The sequence below is a fragment of the Ranitomeya variabilis genome, chromosome 4 (assembly GCF_051348905.1).
Source record: "Ranitomeya variabilis isolate aRanVar5 chromosome 4, aRanVar5.hap1, whole genome shotgun sequence".
Lineage (NCBI taxonomy): Eukaryota > Metazoa > Chordata > Amphibia > Anura > Dendrobatidae > Ranitomeya > Ranitomeya variabilis.
This window is the reverse complement of record NC_135235.1, coordinates 585,237,697-585,262,360: the sequence shown is the minus strand read 5'-3', so window position 1 is coordinate 585,262,360 and position 24,664 is coordinate 585,237,697. Positions and strand designations below refer to the sequence as shown.

The window sequence follows — 24,664 nt, the reverse complement described above, 5'->3', positions numbered from 1 at the left end:
CTGCTTACTTCCCGCATCGTGGGCACAGCCCCGTGCGGGAAGTAAGCAGATCAATGGACCCCTAGGTGTGCGGAATCCCCTGCAATTCCGCATTTTAATGAACATGTTGCTTTTTTTTCTGCGATGCGATTTTTTCGCGGAAAAAAAGGCTACATTTGCACAAAAAATGCGGAATACACTTAAAATAATGGGAGGCATATGTAAGCGTTTTTTCGCGTTTTTATCACGTTTTTATAGCGAAAAAACGCGAAAAAAACGCGAAAAATACTTAACGTGTGCACATGGCCTAACTGCCTGCATTATTAGAAAGCACAGATTACTAATGCCTCTCAGATAAGGTCCCTGTTGGGGGGTAGTGGCACAGCTGAATTTTCCTGTGCCACAATACAAACCCTTCTAGCATTTCTCCTAGCACGGTCAGCTCTGTGGAACTGCCCCTCTAAACCCATAGACTTATTGATCACAATCTTCTCTGCAGGGCTCAACTTATTTTCGATCTGCAGTGAGATTAGAGCAGGGTCTCATCCCAGACATGAGGAGCCCAAAATAGGTTGCCCCCTGTGGGAGACATATTGACAGCTCTGATCTCTTTGCAGAGCGATTGCCAGTTGCTTGAACACTGCAGATAAGAATTGACTACATCTAACACACGGGAAAAACCTGCTCCGAGCTGTGGTGGGGGCGTGTTCTTTTTATAGTGTATTTGGTACCTGCTTATGATTGGTCAGCATCATACAGGGAGAAGTACACGCCCCCCAGTGAAAACTATCTAATAACTAATTAGGTGCCAAATACTTTGATTGCCAATATCTTCGCAACAGAGGTGGAATGAAAAAAAAAATATTCTGCTCTATAGCCACTATTTGGTGAAAGATCAAAGGGATTCAAGAGGAATGGATCTCCAGGATGAGGGGTCATGTCAGACTTACATCCCCTCCCACCTCTCAGGTCAGAGGAAAACACAATGGATTTTCCCTTTAAATACTACTCTGTTCAGTGGCAATGCTGCAAGGGACAGGTTTGCCTCCTTGCAATCCTGCAGTTTCCATTCTACAGAAGAGATCGGCCCACCAGCATGAAACACCTGAAGGGGCATTTATTTACAAAAAGGACACAGATGGACAACAGTAAAAAAAAAAAAAAAAAAGACAATCGGCAATTTCAAGAGAATATTCATTAAAAATTGGAAAGTAATTTTAAGTGAACTCATCACCCAGAGAGGAGGCGACGGCAGTAGCGTCACAAAGTCATCGCATCACAGATATGTATGTGACGTCTGCTATGAATGGATCACAGTACAACTGTACATAGGGTCTATGGAATCGGGGAGGGGGGGAATCTATGCCAGCTGATTGACTCGCTAGGAAAAAAGATGAGTAACGCATTGTCTAAGGCGCCAAATGATACAATAGGAAGAGATCGGCGGTCTACAAATGCCACCAGTTCCTTCCTTTTGGAATAGACCTGGAGCCCCCCACCTTCCACTATTAATCTTTAGGCACAGGCAATAGAATTAGGTGGAGTCTCCCTTTAAATATTTCATAGGTAATCGGTTTTGGGTGGTTTTTACAGATAAGACTTGGAAATCCGACATGTCTGCCTCCTCTGTGTGCTGGGGATGGTTCACTTCCAAAGGGGTATTCCTGCTTTATGTGCATACAATATAAAGGGTTTGTGAAGCACTTCTCATTTCTGCAGTAGTGGAGAGTGGATTCTTGTTGGCTGGTAAGGAAAGATGCCATGTACATATCCTATTCTAATGGGACACATGCAGAAAACCTGCCCGGCTGTCACACGTCCAATGCGGAAACGAGAGGCGCTGCACAACCCCTTTAATCACTGTATAATGAGAAGTTCTGCAACTTTCTAATACACTTTGCATTATAATTCTTCATTCATCATGTTCAATAGCTCCACTTGCTGTCGGGGAATAGTTAATGGGTTACATCCAGAGGTTAAAAACCTATACTGCCTTAAGGCTGTGTACACACATGGCAGTCACAACTTCTTTTCATAAACAACGATTTTCAAAATGGCAAAATTGTTACAATTTTACCATGAACGAAAAAATAAACAAAAAAACCTGTGAACGGAACAAGAAAGTAAAACCATCACCAAGTGACCAAATCGCAACATAGTCCAATATTTCTAGCAACTTTCCTGGATTTGTGACACTTGTAACCTGCACTGATACACTGTAGCAAACCGTCGGGGTTAGCGCAGATTTGTGCCGACGAGCTGATCCAACCTCGGGTCATCTCACATGAGGCCACACCAGACTGACCAAGTTGGTGCCCAGGCCTCACTGTGAGTGCACGATTATGCAAAAGTTAATTAGCGCTCCATTTTTTTTTTATTTTTTCCCCCTGAACACTAAAAATAGAAAAGTTAAATCATTTATGCTGCAAAACTAGAGATTTCTGCAGACAGAAGAAGCATTAGTTAGCTAATTCTCACCAACCACTAGGGGGTGCCGTGCTGCGTGAGAAGCACTGATCTAGATACATTGTAACAAACAGTCAGCTGTGAGAAGTATTAGCTTCCTTGTGCAAGGTAAAGGTAAGGAATTCAAGCAAAGTATATCAGGAAGTCGCAGAACTTTTCATTACACGATAATGCTTTACTTAAATCACATTGTCCCCTTTAAGTCAGTGTCATGTGCTGAATACATCCAGGTTGATTCTTTCGTAAGAAAAACAAAAAAAGTGAGAAAAAAAAAACCCCATTGTCTCCAGCACGAACCATGTGAGGACTTTTCTCTGTAACGAGTTCACTCTCGAGCCTTTGACCTGATCGGTGCCATAGAAAATATCAACAAAGAATCTCAGAACCAAACCCAAAAGATACAGGATCTGGCCGACTCCTCCCTCACAGAAAGCATGCTTCATTTTGTATTCACAGTCCTTGGCAAAAATTACCCCCCCAGTTGGCGATCATTACTGGTTGGCATCGCTGGACGGTACCCACCAGCTCATCATGTGACCAGGAGAACCACAGAAGCCTCGCTGTGCCAATACGACAGTCCAGTTTTTTCAGTTCCTCACCTTCCCGAGCGCCCAGCCACCAAGAAGTCCAAGTGTGCCCGTCTCCCGCACCTCGTCCCCGCTGATCATTAACACGCAGGAATAATAATTTAAAAAAGAAAGGAAGGAGCGGACAGAATGGTAAAGATGGGAATGATCCGGCTAAAAAGTAAAAACCCGCACTGGAAAATGGGAATACCAAAAAGGTTAAAATGCAGTTTTAGGATACGACGCCTCGGCCCATCCAGGGACACAGTACCAAACAATACATTCTGGATCATGAAGATGATGATGGTGGTTCCTGTCCTCTGATGGAGGCGTCTTGGCGGAGGAGTCCGGCTCTGCCTTGTGCTGGGAGTGCTGTGGGGGAGCTCCGAGTCAGTCTATTTTCACCGCCGCGTAGATTTTCCTTATGAACATGTAGGCGGCGTAGAAACCGATGGTCCCAGTGAGGAGCCAGAAGGAAAGGACCATGAGGGTAGTGTAACCAAAGTACAGGAGAGAAGGGATGAACTCTACAATATCCAACTGAGACAGACAAGGATGAAGATCAGATTCCGGCATAATAACAGCATAGCGACCAATGGCGAGACAAAACTTACCTTATTCACAAAATAGAAGACGGCATAAATCAGTACGTAGAAAGCAGACCCTCCAGACACCAGAAATGTCCTCCACCACCAGCGGTAATCCTGTAGAACAGAGGGTCATAAAATCAGTCATAAATAGCATTGTGCACACTACTCAATGTCGATTACTTAATATCTCTTTATTGGGGTCAGCACTCTATTTCACTGAAAAACACTCCAAACTGCCTGCGTACCATGGAGTTACATGATAAAACTCTCACTCCCCGCAGCCACCACTAGGGGGAGCTTATTGCCTACAGATGAATACGGCGCCTACTGAACGCATATCTGCAGGGAAATGGCTGCTCACCTCCGCACAGAGCTGAAAATACACCATGACTATGCTGATCTGTGAGCAGGACACCACCAGGATGATGAACACCAGGAATAGGAAGCCAAACAAGTAGTAGAACTGATTCTCCCAGATGGCCTATGACAAAGATAGAGATGTAAGGAGGAAGCATTTCTTCACTATGTCATAGGCAACTAATATTAGCAGAGGTGCTGTACACACAATAACATTAAATGCACTAGAATAAAATGTAGTAAAAATTACTTCGAGGTATAAGCAACCTTCCAGAAGGGAATAAATAGCTTCCCCAAGTAAATAATGCAATCATTCATTAAATCAGTCCCTTATGACATTTTTGTCCCGATCTCATCATCATAAGAGTCCTCATTAAGGATTGTCTTTCGTTAATGGTTCACTCGTACAAGACCAAGAAAACTCACGCTGAAGATGAAGAACAGCTCAATGAACATGGCTCCAAACGGTAATATTCCAGCCATCAGGATTCTGAGAAAAGACATTAATATGGAGTTAGACACCAGCCAGGCCCAAACTGAGCCACCCATGTTGGGTGCCTGCCACACCGGCCCAAAAATTGTTCCACATTCTGTAATAACATTTTTTAGATACCAAACACTTTTTTTATGGGGATAGGGTTAGTAAAAGTTATTTGAACTGACAGTGACTTATTTATTCTTCATCTGTTTTCCACATTGTGCTCCCCATAAGGTCATAAAAGACCTTTGAGGGCAATTTAAAATATTGAAAAACGTATCTAATTTCCCTTGTAACTGGGGCTGGTGTATTAGCCCCAGTTATAAGGGAAATCCTGGGTCTCCCATGACCCAGTAGCTCCAGCTCTCCGTCTATACACTGATCACAGGACTGCTGTGTCTAGAGGAGGAAATGCAATGAGCGCTTCCTATTAGAACGTCACTGCGGAGTAGGAGCGGCACCGCCTAGATGGAGGCCGGTAAGTAGAGGAAACCACATTGTGGCTCCTAAATGCCCTGACCAGTAGATGCAGGATACATTGCATGGAGCCGGAGTTTGAGTAACAGGAGGTGACCGTAGAGAGCCACTTACCCCACAAACCTCTTCATGTACCAGCGCTGCTCTGGAATCTGCCGGGGGATTTGGTTGGTCCGGACAGGGTTGTCATATGGCTGCTTACGGAAACCAAAGTAATATCCAAGGTAGACGAGTGGGAGAGAGATGCCAAACCACATACAAAGCAGAGCAAGCATGGTGGGGAAGGGGACCTGCAGAACACAGACGGGTTAGGGTACTCACAAAGGCCGATTATGAGGAACCAGGTCCAGAAATACAAGACTCACTGCGCCAGAGGAATGCTTGCCCCAAATGAAGCAGTTCAGCACAAAGCAGACGCTAAACACCACTCCTGGATACAGAGTCGCCGTCTGCAGGGACAGAAGTACAAATCAGACTATGCATCAAAATGCTGTATTTAGCTTGCACCAACTCCTATACCCTACTCCCTTCAGAGCTGCATTCACTACTCTACTGAAATCAGACAGCAGAAAATCAGATATTGTCTGGAGAAGTTTTTGTTTTTTTTTTTTGTTTTTTTATATCACATAACAGCCATCCTGCATGGAAACTGTGAATGCAGCTTTGAATGTGACTAGTGTCAAACACCAAATGCAACAGGAAAAAGAAAAACGTATGGACGTGACATACTTACACAAAAAGCTCCTTTGCGCCATCTATGGCCCTTCAGAGTACGGTACAGACGTCCAGCGAAGAATCCTCCGAAAACTCTGGGAAAATCCCAAAAAGAGGTGTTAATGGGATTAGACGTGGTAAAAGTAGATCCATCCCTTATCCAAGCAACGACAGCCACGTTGTATGCATATCAGTGGCTAAAAGTTATAGGATAGTCGTACCCCATGAACATGAAAAGGAAGCAGGCGGTGGTCATCAGGGCGCCCCGGCTCGATGGAGACAACATTCCCAGCATGGCCACAACTAAAAGGGACAAAACAAAAAACCCACAATCTTAGAAATTACAGTGTGTTCTCCAGTCTGCACCCTCATCATAACCCCCGCCATCACTACACACTCACAGATGACAATCAGGACCATGCAGAAGAGCTGGATCCCAGATCCTAGCAAGGAACTAAGGATCATGGGATACTGGGGAGGTCTGAAGACATCACCATGCACCAGCTTCCAGCCAGATTCCTCCATCGTATCTTCCTGTGAGAAGAAGCAAAGAGAGGCGTCAGAGGACAATAAGGTTGCCAGGCTTGATTACGGACGGTGTCAGGGAAGGGAACCCACGATATCATCCTCCTTGTTGTAGTTTGCGATATCCTTCCTCAGGGTGCGGATGATGATCATGCTCAGAATACCTGCGGACCGAAAATAAAAAGGACTGAGTACAAAGCTCCATCCAATAGTTAACATCTTATCAATCTACTCAGAATTATGATTTATCCGATTACTGGTCCTATGCTCCAGTCACAGCCAGAGCTGCAGTCACAATTCAGCTGACAGATGCCTGTGCCCACTACAGGAACTGTAGTAAGAGTAGAGATAAAACCCACAAGCTAAAAGGCTTACATATAGAGAATGACGTAAGCAGCTTCAGATGTGACTACAATAGAAGGCGAGAACCACTAAAGAATAAGAAAACTATAATAAGAGGAGCCCACCTGACAGGAAGAAGACCACCACAACAGAGTTGATAATGGAGAACCAGTGAATCTGCACGTCGCTCATGGTCAGGTACGTGTCCCAGCGGGAAGCCCACTTGATATCACTCTCCTGGAAGAAGAAGGAAGAAACTTCTTACTACATGAAGTTCTACGACCTTACACCCCACAAGAGCAGTAAGAAAATCCTCCCACCTGCCAGTGCACAGAGTATGTGAACAGCAGCTTGTTGTCCTTGGAGGGCTCGATCTCCTGGGGTGCAGAATTTGAGCCTTCGGGGACAGTGCAGCCTCTATCCGGAGTTCCTTTCAAATCTGAAACATACAGGGAATTAATGGTGAAATGGAGCACCAACATGCATGTCCCATTTCTAACCCCACGGTCTTATGTGGAAGTGGGATCTTTAGGCTCCCTGAGGCACCAGGGACAATTTGCACCTGCAAACTCTGCTCCCCCCCACCATACCCAAGGTACAACAGCCAGAGGTCGTATTTTTTTTTTTTTTTTATAAAAAACCCATGACCCTACTCTTACCATCCATTTTGATGCTCTGAGGGATGACCTCGAACCTCACAACCCTAAATGTGGGCTCTTGGTTTTCTTCTACTTCTTCCCGATGGAAGTACAAATAGAACGACAAGTGATTGTGGATATAAAACTGAAAAAAGAAGCGGTGACATTGTTATAGAGAAGATAATCTTGGGCTGTGGAGATTTTTGCAGTTTAATAGCTCCAATGCATCTAAAATTACAAACAAACTATGCAAATAGTTTTGATGACAAAAATCTCCTACGATCTGATGCCCACAGTTCCTGTGCGGACAGTGTGTCTTTACAGACTACAATCTGCCTACTACTCCACTTTCTGTACGTTATTGATGAATGGATTGCAGGATCAAACAATGCAGGGTAAAGCTGGAGCTTGTAACCATAAAGACACATAGCTCAGGACAGAAGCTGAAGACCAAAAAGCTAATAAAATATTAAGTCACCTTGTTGTTGTCTGTGAACCCCAGTCTGTAGCCGTGCTCAAACTGAATATCCCGATCCTTCTTCTTATCGTCATCATCGTGACCAAGATGGATGTCCAGCCTGGTGGCCACTGGCAAATTGTCTGCTATTCTGTATGTAGGTGCACAAAGAGGTTATATTACTATCTGACCCGCCATACATTAAAGGGGCAGAAGAGGGTGTTGCACAGAATATCCGTTTAAAACCCTTAAAATGCCTTCTCCAATGCTGACACTTCCAGATTGGCGACTGATTTATGCCATCAGATCTCCATTGAACATAACTTAACCAACCAACAGCATCCAGGGGACCTGGCAGATTTCAACTCTCTCAGAATAAGTCATAATAGAGAAGCATTATAAAAGGCTATGAACACATCTGAACATTTTATTACTGGATTACAAATACGAAGGGAAAAAAAAACTACTTTTCTCTGTTTCAGTAACATTGTTTTACATTGCAAGCTGCTTGATGCTGCTCAGTCTAAATCCCAATAGTTTGCTCCCTTAACATCTTCATCTTCGGCCCCTCCTGAACTCTAAGTTTAATTTTGATCATACTAAATAAAATAAAAAAAATGGGCTTAGATTTGAAAAGAGAATTAGCTAGAGACTGAGCAGTCATAGTAACATAGTTATTAAGGTTGAAGGAAGACTTTAAGTCCATCTAGTTCAACCCATAGCCTAACCCAACATGCCCTAATTATATATATATATATATATTTTATTTATTTTTTTTATATTTTATTTCCTTTTCCTTTTTATTTTTTTTCACATTATACTGCTAAAAATATGCAATAGCTGTTCACAGGCTTTAAAATGAGTCAAATGGATAAGGAACTTACAAGTGTACATAGTAATCCTCCTGTATCCGCTCTGCTATCAGTTGGCTGTCATCACCATTAAGCACAAGGGGGCTGCTGGGAGTGTTGCATAAAATCTCACATTTCTTGTTATTATTCATTGACACCTTGAAGGGAGTGTTAACGATTCGATCACCTCGCAAGACTTCACCTGTTGATGGAGAAAACACAGCATCCTCTCATGTAGTCTGTACAAGCCTGGATTAGGTAACAGTTGGGAAAGCTGCATAGCATAAATGTCACAAACCCAGACTAACTTTACACATGGAGCCTGGCTTCATCCAAGTATGCATATATTTAACCCCTTAAGGACCAGGGGGATTTCCATTTTTTGAGTTTCCATTTTTTGTTCCCCTTCTTCCCACGGCCATAACTTTTATTTTTCCATCAGTATGGCCTTGTTTTTTGCGGAACGAGTTGTACTTTTGAATGGCATTATTGATTTTACCACATCGTGTACTGGAAAACGGGAAAAAATTCCAAATGCGGTGAAATTGCAAAAAAGTGTAATTCCACAATTGTCTTTTGTTTTTTTTTTACCATGTTCACTAAATGCTAAAACTGACCTGCCACTATGATTCTCCAGGTCATTACGAGTTCACAGACACCAAACATGTATAGGTTCTTTTTTAATTTAAGTGGTGAAAGAAAATTCCAAAGTTTGTAAAAAGAAAAAAAAAAAAAGTTGCCATAGCGTCTCCATTTTTCGGGATCTGGGGCCGGGCAAGGGCTTACTTTTTGCGCACAGATCTGACGTTTTTACTGATACTATTTTGGTGTGTATACGATCTTTTGATAGCTCGTTATTGCTTTTTATTGCAATGTTGCAGCGACAAAAATAAAAACCCTAATTCTGGTGTTTCGATTTTTTCTCCTTACACCAATTACTGATTGGATTAATTCTTTTTATATATTGATAGGTCAGGTGATTCTGAACACGGTGATACCAAATATGTGCATATATGTTATGGTTTTATTTTGAATTGGGCGAAAGGGGGGTGATTTGAACTTTGAACTATATATTTTTTATTTTTCTAATATTTTAAAAATTATTATTTTTTTTTTTCTTTTTACTTGCTTCAATAGTCCCCATGGGAGACTAGAAACTGCGATAATCCGATGCTGCAGCCCTGCTATATGTAGCAGATATGCTCACTTGCTATGAGCGCCGACCACTGGGCGGCACTCAGCTGTCAGGCTACGACAACCACAGGGGTCTCCTGCTGACCCCGGGTTGTCATGCCAACCCATCAGCGACCGGCAATCATGTGACACGGGTGCCGATGGGAGGAGATAATGACGTGCTTCCTGCGCGTGCATGTTAAATGCCGCTGTCAGAGTTTGACAGCGGCATTTAACATGTTAACAGCCGTGGGTAGATTGCGATTCCACCTGCGGCTGTAAAGCGGACAGGTCAGCAGAAAAAGTGCGGGATCATCACCGGAGCCCGCACCAATCAGGGGGAGGTGTCTAATTACGGACTCTGCCCGTCATTGGACTTATGGGGTTAAAGTAGACAATATGGAGTTTATACAGTTATCAAAACATTCAAGATATAGTTATATATTCAATATGGGCTTAGCTTTAATTTGAGGATATCCACAACCTAATTGGAGTAAGGGTTTAGGAATTGCATCTCTTTAATATGCAGCTGTCTCTTTTTAAGGTGACCAAAGGTAATTGGACAATTATCGCAAAAGCTCTTTAATGGGCTGGGCTGCATAGGCTTTTCCCTCATTAATCCATCATCAATTAAGCAGGAAAAAGTCTGAAACTGATTCCAGGTGTAGTGTGTGCAAGCTGTTGCTGTGAACCTACAACACGCGGCCAAAGGAGATCTCAGTGATAGAGAAACAGACCATCATTAGACTGGAAAGTAAAAAAAGAAGAAGAAATCCATCAGAAAGATAGAAGAAATGTTAGGAGTGGCCAAATCAACAGAACAACAAAAAAGCGCACTGATGAGCTTGGGAACACAAAAAGACGTCTGTGGAAGACAACAGTGGTGATCACAGAATCCTGTCCATGGTGAAGAAAAACCCCTTTACAACATCCACCCATGTGAAGAACAATCTCCAAGAAGTCAGTATTTCAGGATCTAAGTCTATCATAAAGAGAAAACTTCGTGAGAGCAAATACAGAGGGTCCACCACAAGGTGCAAACCATTAATCAGCCTTAAAAATAGAAAGGCCAGATTAGACTTTCCCAAAACAAACATCTAAAGAAGCCAGCAGTGTTCTGGAAAAGCATTCTTTGGACAGATGAACCTAAGATTAACACCTGTACCAGAATGATGGGAAGAAGAAAGTATGGAGAAGGCTTGGACCACATCCTCTGTAAAACATGGTGCAGTCAGTGTGATGGCATTGGCATGGGTGGCTACCAATGGCGCTGAGTCAGTAGCGTTTATTGATCATGTGATTGAAGACAGAAGCAGTCGGATGAATTGTGAAGTGTACAGGGTGAGACTTTCAGCTCAGATTCAACCAAATGTAGAAAGGTTGATTGTCCATCTATGCTGTGAAGCGTCGTCCAAAGACCCAAAATATGCTGTGAAAGCAACCCAGGGGTTTAAGGCGAAGAGGTGGAATATTCTGCAATGGCCGAGTAAGTCACCAGATCTCAACCCCATCAAGTAGAATATCACATGCCTAAGGCCTCTTTCACACTAGCGCCGGGCACTGCACGTCGCAATGCGTCGTTGTGGAGAAAAAACGCATCCTGCAAAGTTGCCAGCAGGATGCGTTTTTTTTTCCATAGACTTTTATTAGCGACGCATTGGGATGGAGTGCCACACATTGCAACCGTCGTGCAACGGTTGCGTCATGTTTTGTCGGACCGCCGCCACAAAAAAAGTTACATGTAACGTTTTTTTGTGCGTCGTGACCGCCATTTTCGACCGCGCATGTGCGGCCGAAACTCCGCCCCCTCCTCCCCGGACCTTGCAATGGGGCAGCGGAAGCGTCGTAAGGCCATGTTCACACTTTGCGGTTTTTACCGCGGATCTGCGGCGATTTTGATGCTGTGGGTCCGCAGCAGTTTCCATTGCGTTTACATGAACATGTAAACCCTATGGAAACCGCAATCCGCTGCGCAGAAACGCAGCGGTTTACAACCCGCAGCATGTCACTTCTTTGTGCAGAATCACTGCGATTCTGCATCCATAGGAATGCATTGAACCGCTTACTTCCCGCATGGGGCTGTGCCCACGTTGCGGGAAGTAAGCGGATAATGTGCGGGTGGTACCCGGGGTGGAGGAGAGGAAACTCTCCTCCAGGCCCTGGGAACCATATTTGGGGTAAAAAAAAGAATTAAAATAAAAAATCATATTATATTCACCTCTCAGCGCTGCACGCGGCCGGCCGGTCAGAGTTGCTGTGCGAACAGGACCTGCGGTGACGTCGCGGTCACATGACCGTGACGTCACGAAGGGTCCTTCTCGCACATCATCTTTGGAACCGGAGCGCCGGGTGCAGCGCCGAGGAGATCTAGACGTCAGAGGGTGAGTATATAAACTTTTTTTTATTTTAACATTACTATTGATGCTGCATATTGCTGCATATGCAGCATCAATAGTATAGGCGGAAACCTGCAGCGGAAACCGCGGAACAAACCGGGATAAATCTGCAGGGATAACCGCAGGGGTTTTGCCCTGCAGATTTATCAAATCCGCTGCGGGAGAACCCGCAGAGGTCACCCGCAAAGTGTGAACATGGCCTAAGACTGCTTCCGCTGCCCACCTCGAGCATTTTTTTCACAGTATGCGTCGGTACGTCGGGCCGGCGCAGCGCGACGGCCCCGTACCGACGCTAGTGTGAAAGCAGCCCAAGACAAAACTTATGTCAGGAAGACCCACAAACAAGCAACAACTGAAGTCAGCCACAGTAAAGGCAAAGCATCACAAAGGAGGAAACCCAGCGTTTGGTGACGTCCATGGCTTCCAGACATCAGGCTGTTATTGACTGCAAAGGATTCTCTACAAAGTATTAAAAATTAACATTTTATTTATGGTAAAGTTCATTTTTCCATTTACTTTTCAGCCTGAAAAATGAGGAGAGGAGGCTCTGTAGAAAAAGGTTAGCAATTCATAATCGTGTCACAGGATATTTGTGTTCTACTCCTTTCATTTAAAAAAAAAAAAAAAAAAAATTAGTCTACACTTCAATTTTATCTCGATAGTTTCAGTTTCAATAAAACATAGTGGCCTGCAGAGCAGAAATCAAGAAGATTCAGTCAATGGCCAAATATTTCTGGACCCCATTTTAAATTGAGATAAATGAGGTAGGCAAGATAGCAGGACTTCTCCATTATCAGTCACAGTAAAAAGAGTCTCTCGCTGTAGAGAATATCACATAGATGTAGCACGTTTTAATTGGGCGACATGCAATTTCCTACCTGCCAAGAAGGGCAGATCACGGGGTCTCAGCAGCAGGACCCTTAACAATTTAGCTCTTAAAAAATTAAGAACTGGACTGACTATTCATTGTGAAGGTTTTATCATGGCGACGCTTACGTGGTCTCCAGACTAATCTCTAGCTATAATTGCAGGACTCATTGCTGAAGATAGACCTCCGTTCCTGCCTCCTGTCTTTCTTCTGAAGACCATGTGGGCAATGCCATGAATAGGCCATCATGGAAAAAACAAAACTCACACTGGTTCTACTCCCAGGAGTATGGTGTGGTTTATTGTACAGTAGCCGGGAACAGCTCGGGGGTTACACTGATTTGGTGGTGAAACCAGTTGTACAGAGATTCCTCCAAAGTGTCCCAACAGCACTTTTTCAACATGACAATGTCAGGCCACATGTCGCTCGCACTACTCTAAGCAGTTTGTGTGGCCTAAAATCACTACCATAGCCTACGGCATCTCCAGACTTGTCTACCATCGAGCACATCTGGGATGTCTTTAGTCAGCAACTGCACAGGGAGCTGCCAGCAGAAGATCTTGATGATTTACCCAAGTGCTTTCAGCATGGCAGAACATTCCAACCATTAATAACCTCACTGATAGCAGCCGAGGCTGCAAGTTCAGGGATTTCTGTATATGGTGTACATCCTCCATACTGAATAAATTGAGGGTTTTTTTTAAAACGGTTTCCTTTTTCCCCCCCCCCATCATTTGCAGATCAGTAACCTGTCTATCCATCCTGGCATTTCCATAACTCCATTACTTTTAGGAAGATATACATGCAGATTCATATATAAGCGTAAGACCCCATGAAGTTCCCAACCTCTAAGCAGCCAGTCATTGTATCACGTAACCCACTGTCAGCCATTGTGACCCTTACCCAGATTTTCCGCTTTGTAGGTGACTTGTGATGGTCGGCAGAATGGCAGAGAGTAATATTCGTAAGGCAACTGAGTCCGGGAGCTGGTCAGCTTCACCGCCTGTAGACAGGAGAGACCACACGTATCACCCATGAGGATCCAGTGTTATCATCACTCTTATCACCAGAAATCATCTTACCTTTATATCTACAGGGTCATTTTGTCGAAAATTCATTGGCGCCACGCCTGGAACGTAAAACGCAGCGGTTTCATGAAGGGCGATGCCGAGAAGCAGCCACGCACACCTCACCTGCAAAATGCAACCATAGGAACATGAAGCATACTCGGAGCCCAATACATGGGCTCAGGAGCCCATCAGCTGCTTACTCAACAAATCCAGGACTAGTCCATCATTGCCTCCACGCCAACCGAGTACAATTCACTAGCGACACAGTTCTCGAGAAGACACGAGGGTAAAATATAATTTGACTGAAAATTGTGATTACATAATTGTAAGTAGATTCTATTAAGATAAGTCCAGATTGGAGCAAGATAAATGAAGTACAAAGATCACTGCTGGGAAGGCGTATTATAGGAGGACGAAGGTCTGATTACATAACATAATATATGGCAGGACCTGAAGTACAAGGAAAGGTAATGGGATCCATAATATAACCACTATCCTGGAAGCAGCCCACAGAAGGCTCCGCGCTGGGCTAGGAAGGTACAGAAAACTCAGAAATCACTAACCACCAATGTTCTAATCTTATCTGTACCCTAATGACATCTCAAAGCAGCCAAAGTGTCTCATTAAAACTACTTGAGTGAAAACGACCATAGTTCCCCGGGCTCCCAACCCTACTCTGATATTTTACTGGTATGCCGAGAATCTGCATTTATTCCACCACTCCCCAATGTTTAACACAACCCGTCTGCCATAGATCAGGAGAAATACAGTGGTGTGAAAAAGGGTTTGCGTCCTTCTAAAGGTACCGTTACACTAAACGACTTACCAACGATCACGACCAGCGATACAACCTGGCCGTGATCGTTGGTAAGTCGTCGTGTGGTCGCTGGGGAGCTGTCACACAGACAGCTCTCTCCAGCGACCAACGATCAGGGGAACGACTTCGGCATCGTTGAAACTGTCTTCAACGATGCCGAAGTCCCCCTGCAGCACCCGGGTAACCAGGGTAAACATCGGGTTACTAAGTGCAGGGCCGCGCTTAGTAACCCGATATTTACCCTGGTTACCATTGTAAAAGTAAAAAAAAAAAAACACTACATACTCACATTTTGATGTCTGTCACGTCCCCCGCCGGCATCCACAGGGTTAAAACTGCTTTCGGCAGGAGCGCTGCTAATATGCACGCGCTGCTGCCGAGAGCTTCCCTGCACTGAACGTCACCGCTGTGCTCTGCTTTACGGCCGGCGCTTTACGGTCGGCGCTGAGACAGTCAGTGCAGGGAAGCTCTCGGCCGGAGCGCATGCATATTAGCAGCGCTCTTGCCGAAAGCAGTTTTAACCCTGTGGACGCCGGGGGACGTGACAGACATTGGAATGTGAGTATGTAGTGGTTTTTTTTTAACTTTTACAATGGTAACCAGGGTAAATATCGGGTTACTAAGCGCGGCCCTGCACTTCGTAACCCGATATTTACCCTGGTTACAAGTGAACACATCGCTGGATCGGTGTCACACACACCTATCCAGCGATGACAGCGGGTCATCAGCGACGAAATAAAGTTCTGGACTTCTAGCTCCGACCAGCGATATCACAGCGGGATCCAGATCGCTGCTTCGTGTCAAACACAACGAGATCGCTAGCCAGGACGCTGCAACGTCACGGATCGTTGTCGTTCTCCTTGTAAAATTGCTCAGTGTGAAGGTACCTTTATTCTTTTGCATGTTTGTCACACTTAAAAGGAGTTTTCCCACAAACAAAGTTAATTTTAATAAATAGATATTGGAATAATAATAATTTCCCCAATTGGATGTGATTAAAAAAAAAACGTCCCTGTGCTGAGATAATCTTATAAATGTGCCCCTGCTGTGTACTGTGTAATGGCTGTGTCTGACCGTGCAGGAACATGCTCCTGGGCAGGGAGGAAGGAAAAGAGAGTATACAAATAGGACAGAAGGGGGTCACAAATAATTATTTCTTTGAGGTAAAACATTTTTTAAAAAACAGGAAGTGAAATGTTTTACCTCACAGAAAGAATCAGCTGTGATCCCACGTACTAAAGTCTGTATACGGTCTTTTAGTTCCTCTCCTGGCCAGGAGCTGTGGTATGTGCAGACCATGTCCCTGTACGGTCAGACACAGACATTACACAGCAATACCAGATCAACTACAGCACTGAGCATAAAACAGTGATCCAGTGACGTAACAACCCCCTAAGAACAAGAATATAACTATTACAATACTGCACCCATGTACAAGAATATAACTATTATAATACTGCCCCTATGTACAAGAAAATAACTACTATAATACTGCTCCTATCTACAAGAATATAACTACTATAATACTGCCCCCTATGTACAAGAATATAGCTACTATAAAATACTGCCCTCTATGTACAAGAATATAACTACTATAATACTGCCCCTGTGTACAAGAATGTAACTACTATAATAGTGCCTCCTATGTACAAGAATATAACTACTATAATACTGCCCCCTATGTACAAGAATATAACTACTATAATACTGCACCCATGTACAAGAATATAACTACTATAATACTGCTCCTATCTACAAGAATATAACTACTATAATACTGCCCCCTATGTACAAGAATATAACTACTATAATACTGCCCCTATGTACAAGAATATTCTACTATAAGGCCAGAGTCACACTAAACGCATGGAGAAAAAAAAAAAAAATTCGGTCTGAATCTCCCTGACGAGAGTCACACGAGTGTCATGCGAGCACAATCTGATTTTTCACACCTAGCATCCAACTTACATGTTTTACATACAGCAATTCTCTGTCATTTACACATCATTTTCAAAGGAAATATTCGATAGATAGAAACAAAAAAACAACAATTCAGAAGCCACGTAGTGTAAAATCACTGCAGGAGCAGACAGGATATAAGACGTTAGATAGAATAAAAGCCGACAATTCATCTACCGCATACAGTAAAATCACAGTGACAGAATAGAATAGATATATACACATAGAATACATAGATGTATAGATGTCAGTGACACACATATATGTGTATATACACTGCTCAAAAAATAAAGGGAACACAAATCCCACATCCTAGATATCACGGAATGAAATATTCCAGTTGTAAATCTTTATTCATTACATAGTGGAATATGTTGAGAACAATAAAACCTAAAAATTATCAACGTAAATCACAACTAATATCCCACGGAGGTCTGGAGTTGGAATGATGCTCAAAATCAAAGTGGAAAATGAAGTTACAGGCTGATCCAACTTCAGTGGAAATGCCTCAAGACAAGGAAATGATGCTCAGTAGTGTGTGTGGCCTCCATGTGCCTGTATGACCTCCCTACAATGCCTGGGCATGCTCCTGATGAGGCGGCGGATGGTCTCCTGAGGGATATCCTCCCAGACCTGGACTAAAGCATCCGCCAACTCCTGGACAGTCTGTGCTGCAACGTGACGTTGGTGGATGGTGCGAGACATGATATCCCAGATGTGTTCAATCGGAATCAGGTCTGGGGAACAGTCGGGCCAGTCCATAGCTTCAATGTCTTCATCTTGCAGGAACTGCTGACACACTCCAGCCACATGAGGTCTGGCATTGTCCTGCATTAGGAGGAACCCAGGGCCAACCGCACCAGCATATGGTCTCACAAGGGGTCTGAGGATCTCATCTCGGTACCTAATGGCAGTCAGGCTATCTCTGGCGAGCACATGGACGGCTGTGTGGCCCTCCAAAGAAATGCCACCCCACACCATTACTGACCCACTGCCAAACCGGTCATGCTGAAGGATGTTGCAGGCAGCAGATTGATCTCCACGGTGTCTCCAGACTCTGTCACGTCTGTCACATGTGCTCAGTGTAAACCTGCTTTCATCTGTGAAGAGCACAGGGCGCCAGTGGCGAATTTGCCAATCCTAGCGATCTGTGGCAGATGCCAATCATCCTGCACAGTGTTAGGCTGTGAGTAGTGATGAGCGAATATACTCGTTACTCGAGATTTCCCGAGCACACTCGGGTGACCTCCGAGTATTTTTAGTGCTCAGAGATTTAGTTTTCCTCACCTCAGCTGAATGATTTACATCTCTTAGCCAGCTTGATTAGATGTGGGGATTCCCTAGCAACCAGGCAACCCCCACATGTACTTATGCTGGCTAACAGATGTAAATCATTCAGCTGCGGCGATGAAAACTAAATCTCCGAGCACTAAAAAAATACTCAGGACACCCGAGCATGCTCGAGAAATCTCGAGTAACGAGTATATTAGCTCAACACTAGCTGTGAGCGCAACCCCCATCTGTGGACGTCGGGCACTAAGACCATAATCATGGAGTCGGTTTCTAACCGTTTGTGCAGACACATGCACATTTGTGGCCTGCTGGAGGTCATTTTGCAGGGCTCTGGCAGTGCTCCTCCTTGCACAAAGGCTGTTGCTGGGTTGTTACCCTCCTACGGCCCCCTCCACGTCTCCTGGTGTACTGCCTGTCTCCTGGTAGTGCCTCCAGCCTCTGGACACTACGCTGACACAGCAAACCATCTTGCCACAGCTCGCATTGATGTGCCATCCTAGATAAGCTGCACTACCTGAGCCACTTGTGTGGGTTGTAGAGGCCGTCTCAGGCCGGTTTTACACTGGCGTTTGTAGCAGCTGCGGACTTCCTCCGTGAAGCCCCGCCCTCCGCCGCTAGCTCCGCCTACTTCTGCATGCGGCCGGCATGCAGCCTGTGTACCTATATTTAACATTAGGTACACAGGTCGTGCCGCAGTATGCGGATGTTTCCGCATGCGTCGTTTTGACGATGCGGAGACCAGCGTAGGACGCAGCTTGTAGCATTTTTTTTTTTTCCGCATTCTCAAAACGACGCATGTGGCAGCATCCGCATACTGCGGCACGACCTGCGTACCTAATGTTAAATATAGGTACACAGGCCACATGCCGGCCGCATGCAGAAGTAGGCGGAGCTAGCGGCGGAGGGCGGGGCTTCACAGAGGAAGTCAGCAGCCCTCCGCAGCTGCTACAAACGCCAGTGTGAAACCGGCCTCATGCTACCACGAGTGTGAAAACACAACCAACATTCAAAAGTGACCAAAACATCAGCCAGAAAGCATTGGTACTGAGATGTGGTCCCCACCTGCAGAACCACTCCTTTAACTGAGTGTGTCTTGATAATTGCCAATAATTTCCATCTGTTATCTATTCCATTTGCACAACAGCATGTGAAATTGATTGTCAAACAGTGTAGCTTCCTAAGTGGACAGTTTGATTTCACAGAAGTTTGATTTACTAGGAGTTATATTCTGTTTAAGCGTTCCCTTTATTTTTTTTAGCAGTGTACATTACATAGATACATAGAAGAAAAGCCGGTAATTAATGTGCTGAGTACAGTAAAATCACAGAGTAACAAAATAAAATAGATATATACACATAGTATACATAGATGTCAGTGACACACATATGTATATATATTACACTAGATGGTAACGCATCGGGTATTCTAGAATATGCTAGTATATTGCCCAGCCACGTAGTACACTGCACAGCCCACGTAGTACATTGCCCAGCCACGTAGTACATTGCCCAGCCACGTAGTACATTGCCCAGCCACGTAGTACATTGCCCAGCCACGTAGTATATTGCCTAGCTACATAGTAGATTGCCCAGCCACGTATGTCACAGGTTAAAAAATAAAAAATAAACATATACTCACTTTCCTGAGGGCCCCTTGTAGTTCTAACATACTCACCATACTTGTAGTTCTGTCGCCTGTGCGCGGTACAGGCGGCAGCTTCCGGTCCCAGGGTGTGATGACGTCGCGGTCACATGACCGTGACGTCATGGCAGGTCCTTCTGCCATACGATCCTTGCTACCGGAACCTGCCGCTTGCACAGAGCAGTTACCGGAGGGTGGCGAGGAGAGGGAAAAGGCGGCGGAAGGTGAGTATATAATGATTTTTTATTAATTATTTTTAACATTAGATCCTTTTACTATTGACGCTGCATAGGCAGGGTCAATAGTAAAAACTTGGTCACACAGGGTTAATAGCGGCGGTAACGGAGTGAGTTACCCGCGGTATTACGCGGTCAGTTACCGCTGGCATTAACCCTGTGTGAGCCGTGACTGCGGGAAGTATGGAGCGGCCGCCCGGCACTGACTGCAGGGGAGTAGGGAGGGACTAATCGGACTGTGCCCGTCGCTGATTGGTCGCGGCAGACATGACAGGCAGCTGGTGAGACCAATCAGCGAATGAATAACTGACGGAAGTTGCCGACAGAAGGACAAACAGAAAGACGGACGTACCCCTTAGGATATGTGCACACGTAGCAGATTTATCGCGTTTTTTTCGCGGTTTTTCGCTATAAAAACACTATAAAACCGCGAAAAAAAGCTCAATTTAAGCATCCTATTTAATAGAATGCAATCCGCATTTTTTGTGCACATGCTGCAATTTTTTCCTGAGCAGAATCGCATTCCAGAAAAAAAACGCAGCTTGTTCATTACATTTGCGGAATCGCGGGGATTCCGCACACATAGGAATGCATTGATCTGCTTACTTCCCCCATGGGGCTATGCCCACCATGCGGGAAGTAAGCAGATCATGTGCGGTTGGTACCCAGGGTGGAGGAGAGGAGACTCTCCTCCACGGACTGGGCAGCATATCACTGTTAAAAAAACAACAAAAAAAAGAATTAAAATAAAAAATCTTGATATACTCACCCTCTGATGGCCCCGGAGCCTTCCCGCCTCTCAGCGCTGCACGTGGCCGCTTCCATTCCTATAGATGGTGTGTGTGAAGGACCTGCGATGCCGTCGCGGTCACGTGACCGCGATGTCATCGCAGGTCCTGCACACACACCATCTATAGGAATGGAAGCCACTGAGGAGATAGGCTGTTTGTGGAAGGTGAGTATAACCATTTTTTTAAATCATTTTTAACATTCTACCTTTTACTATTGATGCTGCATAGGCTGCATCAATAGTAAAAAGTTGGTCACACTTGTCAAACACTATGTTTGGCAAGTGTGACCAACCTGTCAATCAGTTTTCCAAGCGATGCTACAGATCGCTTGGAAAACGCTAGCATTCTGCAAGCTAATTATGCTTGCAAAACGCTAGTTTTCTGCAGGAATATGCATGCCAATTCCGCATGCGATATTCCCGCGGCAGGAGCTGCAGAATTGCCGCGGAAATTTCCACGGCAATTCTGCAACGTGTGCACTTAGCCTTAGACAATTTTATATATATATATATATATATATATATATATATATATATATATATATATATATATATATATATATATATATATATATATATATATATATATATATATATATATACACACACAGTGCCTACAAGTAATATTCAACCCCCTGCAGATTTAGCAGGTTTAATAAGATGCAAATAAGTTAGAGCCTTCAAACTTCAAACAAGAGCAGGATTTATTAACAGATGCATAAATCTTACAAACCAAAAAGTTTTGTTGCTCAGTTAAATTTTTATAAATTTTAAACATAAAAGTGTGGGTCAATTATTATTCAACCCCTAGGTTTAATATTTTGTGGAATAACCTTTGTTTGCAATAACAGCTAATAATCGTCTTTTATAAGACCTGATCAGGCTGGCACAAGTCTCTGGAGTTATCTTGGCCCACTCCTCCATGCAGATCTTCTACAAGTTATCTAGGTTCTTTGGGTGTCTCATGTGGACTTTAATCTTGAGCTCCTTCCACAAGTTTTCAATTGTGTTAAGGTCAGGAGACTGACTAGGCCACTGCTACACCTTGATTTTTTGCCTCTTGAACCAGGCCTTGGTTTTCTTGGCTGTGTGCTTTGGGTCGTTGTCTTGTTGGAAGATGAAATGATGACCCATGTTAAGATCCTTGATGGAGGAGCGAAGGTTCTTGGTTCAAAATCTCCAGGTAGACCGTGCTATCCATCTTCCCATGGATGCGAACCAGATGGCCAGGCCCCTTGGCTGAGAAACAGCCCCACAGCATGATGCTGCCACCACCATGCTTGACTGTAGGGATGGTATTCTTGGGGTCGTATGCAGTGCCATCCAGTCTCCAAACGTCACGTGTGTGGTTGGCACCAAAGATCTCGATCTTGGTCTCATCAGACCAGAGAACCTTGAACCAGTCAATCTCAGAGTCCTCCAAGTGATCATGAGCAAACTGTAGACGAGCCTTGACATGACGCTTTGAAAGTAAAGGTACCTTACGGGCTCGTCTGGAACGGAGACCATTGTGGTGGAGTACGTTACTTATGGTATTGACTGAAACCAATGTCCCCACTGCCATGAGATCTTCCCGGAGCTCCTTCCTTGTTGTCCTTGGGTTAGCCTTGACTCTTCAGACAAGCCTGGCCTCGGCACGGGAGGAAACTTTCAAAGGCTGTCCAGGCCGTGGAAGGCTAACAGTAGTTCCATAAGCCTTCCACTTCCGGATGATGCTCCCAACAGTGGAGACAGGTAGGCCCAACTCCTTGGAAAGGGTTTTGTACCCCTTGCCTGCCTTGTGACCCTCCACGATCTTGTCTCTGATGGCCTTGGAATGCTCCTTTGTCTTTCCCATGTTGACCATGTTTGAGTGCTGTTCACAAGTTTGGGGAGGGTCTTAAATAGTCAGAAAAGGCTGGAAAAAGAGATAATTAATCCAAACATGTGAAGCTCATTGTTCTTTGTGCCTGAACTACTTCTTAATACTTTAGGGGAACCAAACAGAATTCTGGTGGTTGAATAATAAATGACCCTCTGAAAAAACTTTTCCCAATTTAAAAAAAAAATAAACAAAGAAATAACATTCTTTTTTGCTGCAGTGCATTTCACACTTCCAGGCTGATCTACAGTCCAAATGTCACAATGCCAAGTTAATTCCAAATGTGTAAACCTGCAGGGGGTTGAATACTACTTGTAGGCACTGTGTATATATATATATATATATATATATATATATATATATATATATATATATATATATATATATATATATATATATATATATATATATATATATATATACATACATACATACATACATACATACATACATACATACACACACACTCACCGGCCACTTTATTAGGTACACCATGCTAGTAACAGGTTGGACCCCCTTTTGCCTTCAGAACTGCCTCAATTCTTCGTGGCATAGACTCAACAAGGTGCTGGAAGCATTCCTCAGAGATTTTGGTCCATATTGACATGATGGCATCACACAGTTGCCGCAGATTTGTCGGCTGCACATCCCAAAGATGCTCCATACAAGGCAGGATGGATCCATGCTTTCATGTTGTTTACGCCAAATTCTGACCCTACCATCCGAATGTCGCAGCAGAAATCGAGACTCATCAGACCAAGCAACGTTTTTCCAATCTTCTACTGTCCAATTTCGATGAGCTTGTACAAATTGTAGCCTCAGTTTCCTGTTCTTAGCTGAAAGGAGTGGTACCCGGTGTGGTCTTCTGCTGCTGTAGCCCATCTGCCTCAAAGTTCGACGCACTGTGCGTTCAGAGATGCTCTTAGGCCTACCTTGGTTGTAACGGGTGGCGATTTGAGTCACTGTTGCCTTTCTATCAGCTCGAACCAGTCTGCCCATTCTCCTCTGACCTCTGGCATCAACAAGGCATTTCCGCCCACAGAACTGCCGCTCACTGGATTTTTTTTCTTTTTCGGACCATTCTCTGTAAACCCTAGAGATGGTTGTGCGTGAAAATCCCAGTAGATCAGCAGTTTCTGAAATACTCAGACCAGCCCTTCTGGCACCAACAACCATGCCACGTTCAAAGGCACTCAAATCACCTTTCTTCCCCATACTGATGCTCGGTTTGAACTGCAGGAGATTGTCTTGACCATGTCTACATGCCTAAATGCACTGAGTTGCCGCCATGTGATTGGCTGATTAGAAATTAAGTGTTAACAAGAAGTTGGACAGGTGTACCTAATAAAGTGGCCGGTGAGTGTATATATATAGATATAGATATAGATAGATAGATAGATAGATAGATAGATAGAAGAAAAGCCAACAATTCAGTAGTCGCATAGTGCAAAATCACTCTAGCAGCTGACAGGATAGAAGATATGGATTACATGCAGTAAATACAAATAGAATAGGTAGATATTGTGACAAATAAAATTAGAACAGTGTGTGTGCAGCTTACTGTACATGTATTTAATTAATAAAAGATTATTTTTCTGAACAAAATGGTGTGGGCTCCAGCATAATTTTCTTAACCAGCAGAGGGAAAGCCGACGGCTGGGGGCCGATGTTTATATCCAGAGAAGGGGGCAATACCCATTGAGCTTCCCAAGCTATAAATATCAGCTCACAGCAGTATACTTAGCCTTTAACCAGCAAAGGCTGTGCAGAAAGCTGTGGGCTGATATTAATAGCCTAGGAAGGGGCCATGAATACTGCCCCCTCCCCTTCCAGGCTAAAAACATCAGCTCGCAGCCACCCCAGAAAAGGAGCATCTATAAGATGAGCCAATTCTGGCACTTCGCCTCACTCTTCCCACTTGCCCTGTAGCAGCGGCAAGTGGGGTGATAGTTGGGGGGGTTGATTTCACCTTTGTATTGTCAGGTGACATCAAGCCCAGAAGTTAGTAATGGAGAGGCGTCAATAAGACGCACCCATTACTAACCCCATAGTGAAATTGTGTGAAAACACAGACAACCAGAATAAAGTCCCTTAACCCCTTCCCGACCTGTGACGCCACG

General features: G+C 44.2%; 1 protein-coding gene across 1 annotated transcript in view; it reads right to left on the bottom strand.

Moving 5' to 3' along the window:
* Positions 1-1,078: 1,078 nt before the first annotated feature.
* TM9SF4 (transmembrane 9 superfamily member 4) overlaps positions 1,079-24,664 on the bottom strand; it is a 37,662-nt gene continuing 14,076 nt past the window's right edge. Inside the window, exons 2-18 of the mRNA XM_077253102.1 lie at positions 13,960-14,070; positions 13,781-13,880; positions 8,474-8,642; positions 7,611-7,740; positions 7,154-7,277; positions 6,815-6,933; positions 6,620-6,731; positions 6,246-6,316; positions 6,029-6,161; positions 5,849-5,930; positions 5,647-5,722; positions 5,279-5,362; positions 5,028-5,203; positions 4,385-4,448; positions 3,963-4,082; positions 3,626-3,715; positions 1,079-3,551 (exon numbers count right to left, since the gene is read on the bottom strand). Of these exons, the coding sequence (XP_077109217.1) occupies positions 3,402-3,551; positions 3,626-3,715; positions 3,963-4,082; positions 4,385-4,448; positions 5,028-5,203; positions 5,279-5,362; positions 5,647-5,722; positions 5,849-5,930; positions 6,029-6,161; positions 6,246-6,316; positions 6,620-6,731; positions 6,815-6,933; positions 7,154-7,277; positions 7,611-7,740; positions 8,474-8,642; positions 13,781-13,880; positions 13,960-14,070 (1,911 nt within the window). The 3' untranslated portion in view covers positions 1,079-3,401. The remainder of the gene's footprint in view (positions 3,552-3,625; positions 3,716-3,962; positions 4,083-4,384; positions 4,449-5,027; positions 5,204-5,278; positions 5,363-5,646; positions 5,723-5,848; positions 5,931-6,028; positions 6,162-6,245; positions 6,317-6,619; positions 6,732-6,814; positions 6,934-7,153; positions 7,278-7,610; positions 7,741-8,473; positions 8,643-13,780; positions 13,881-13,959; positions 14,071-24,664) is intronic.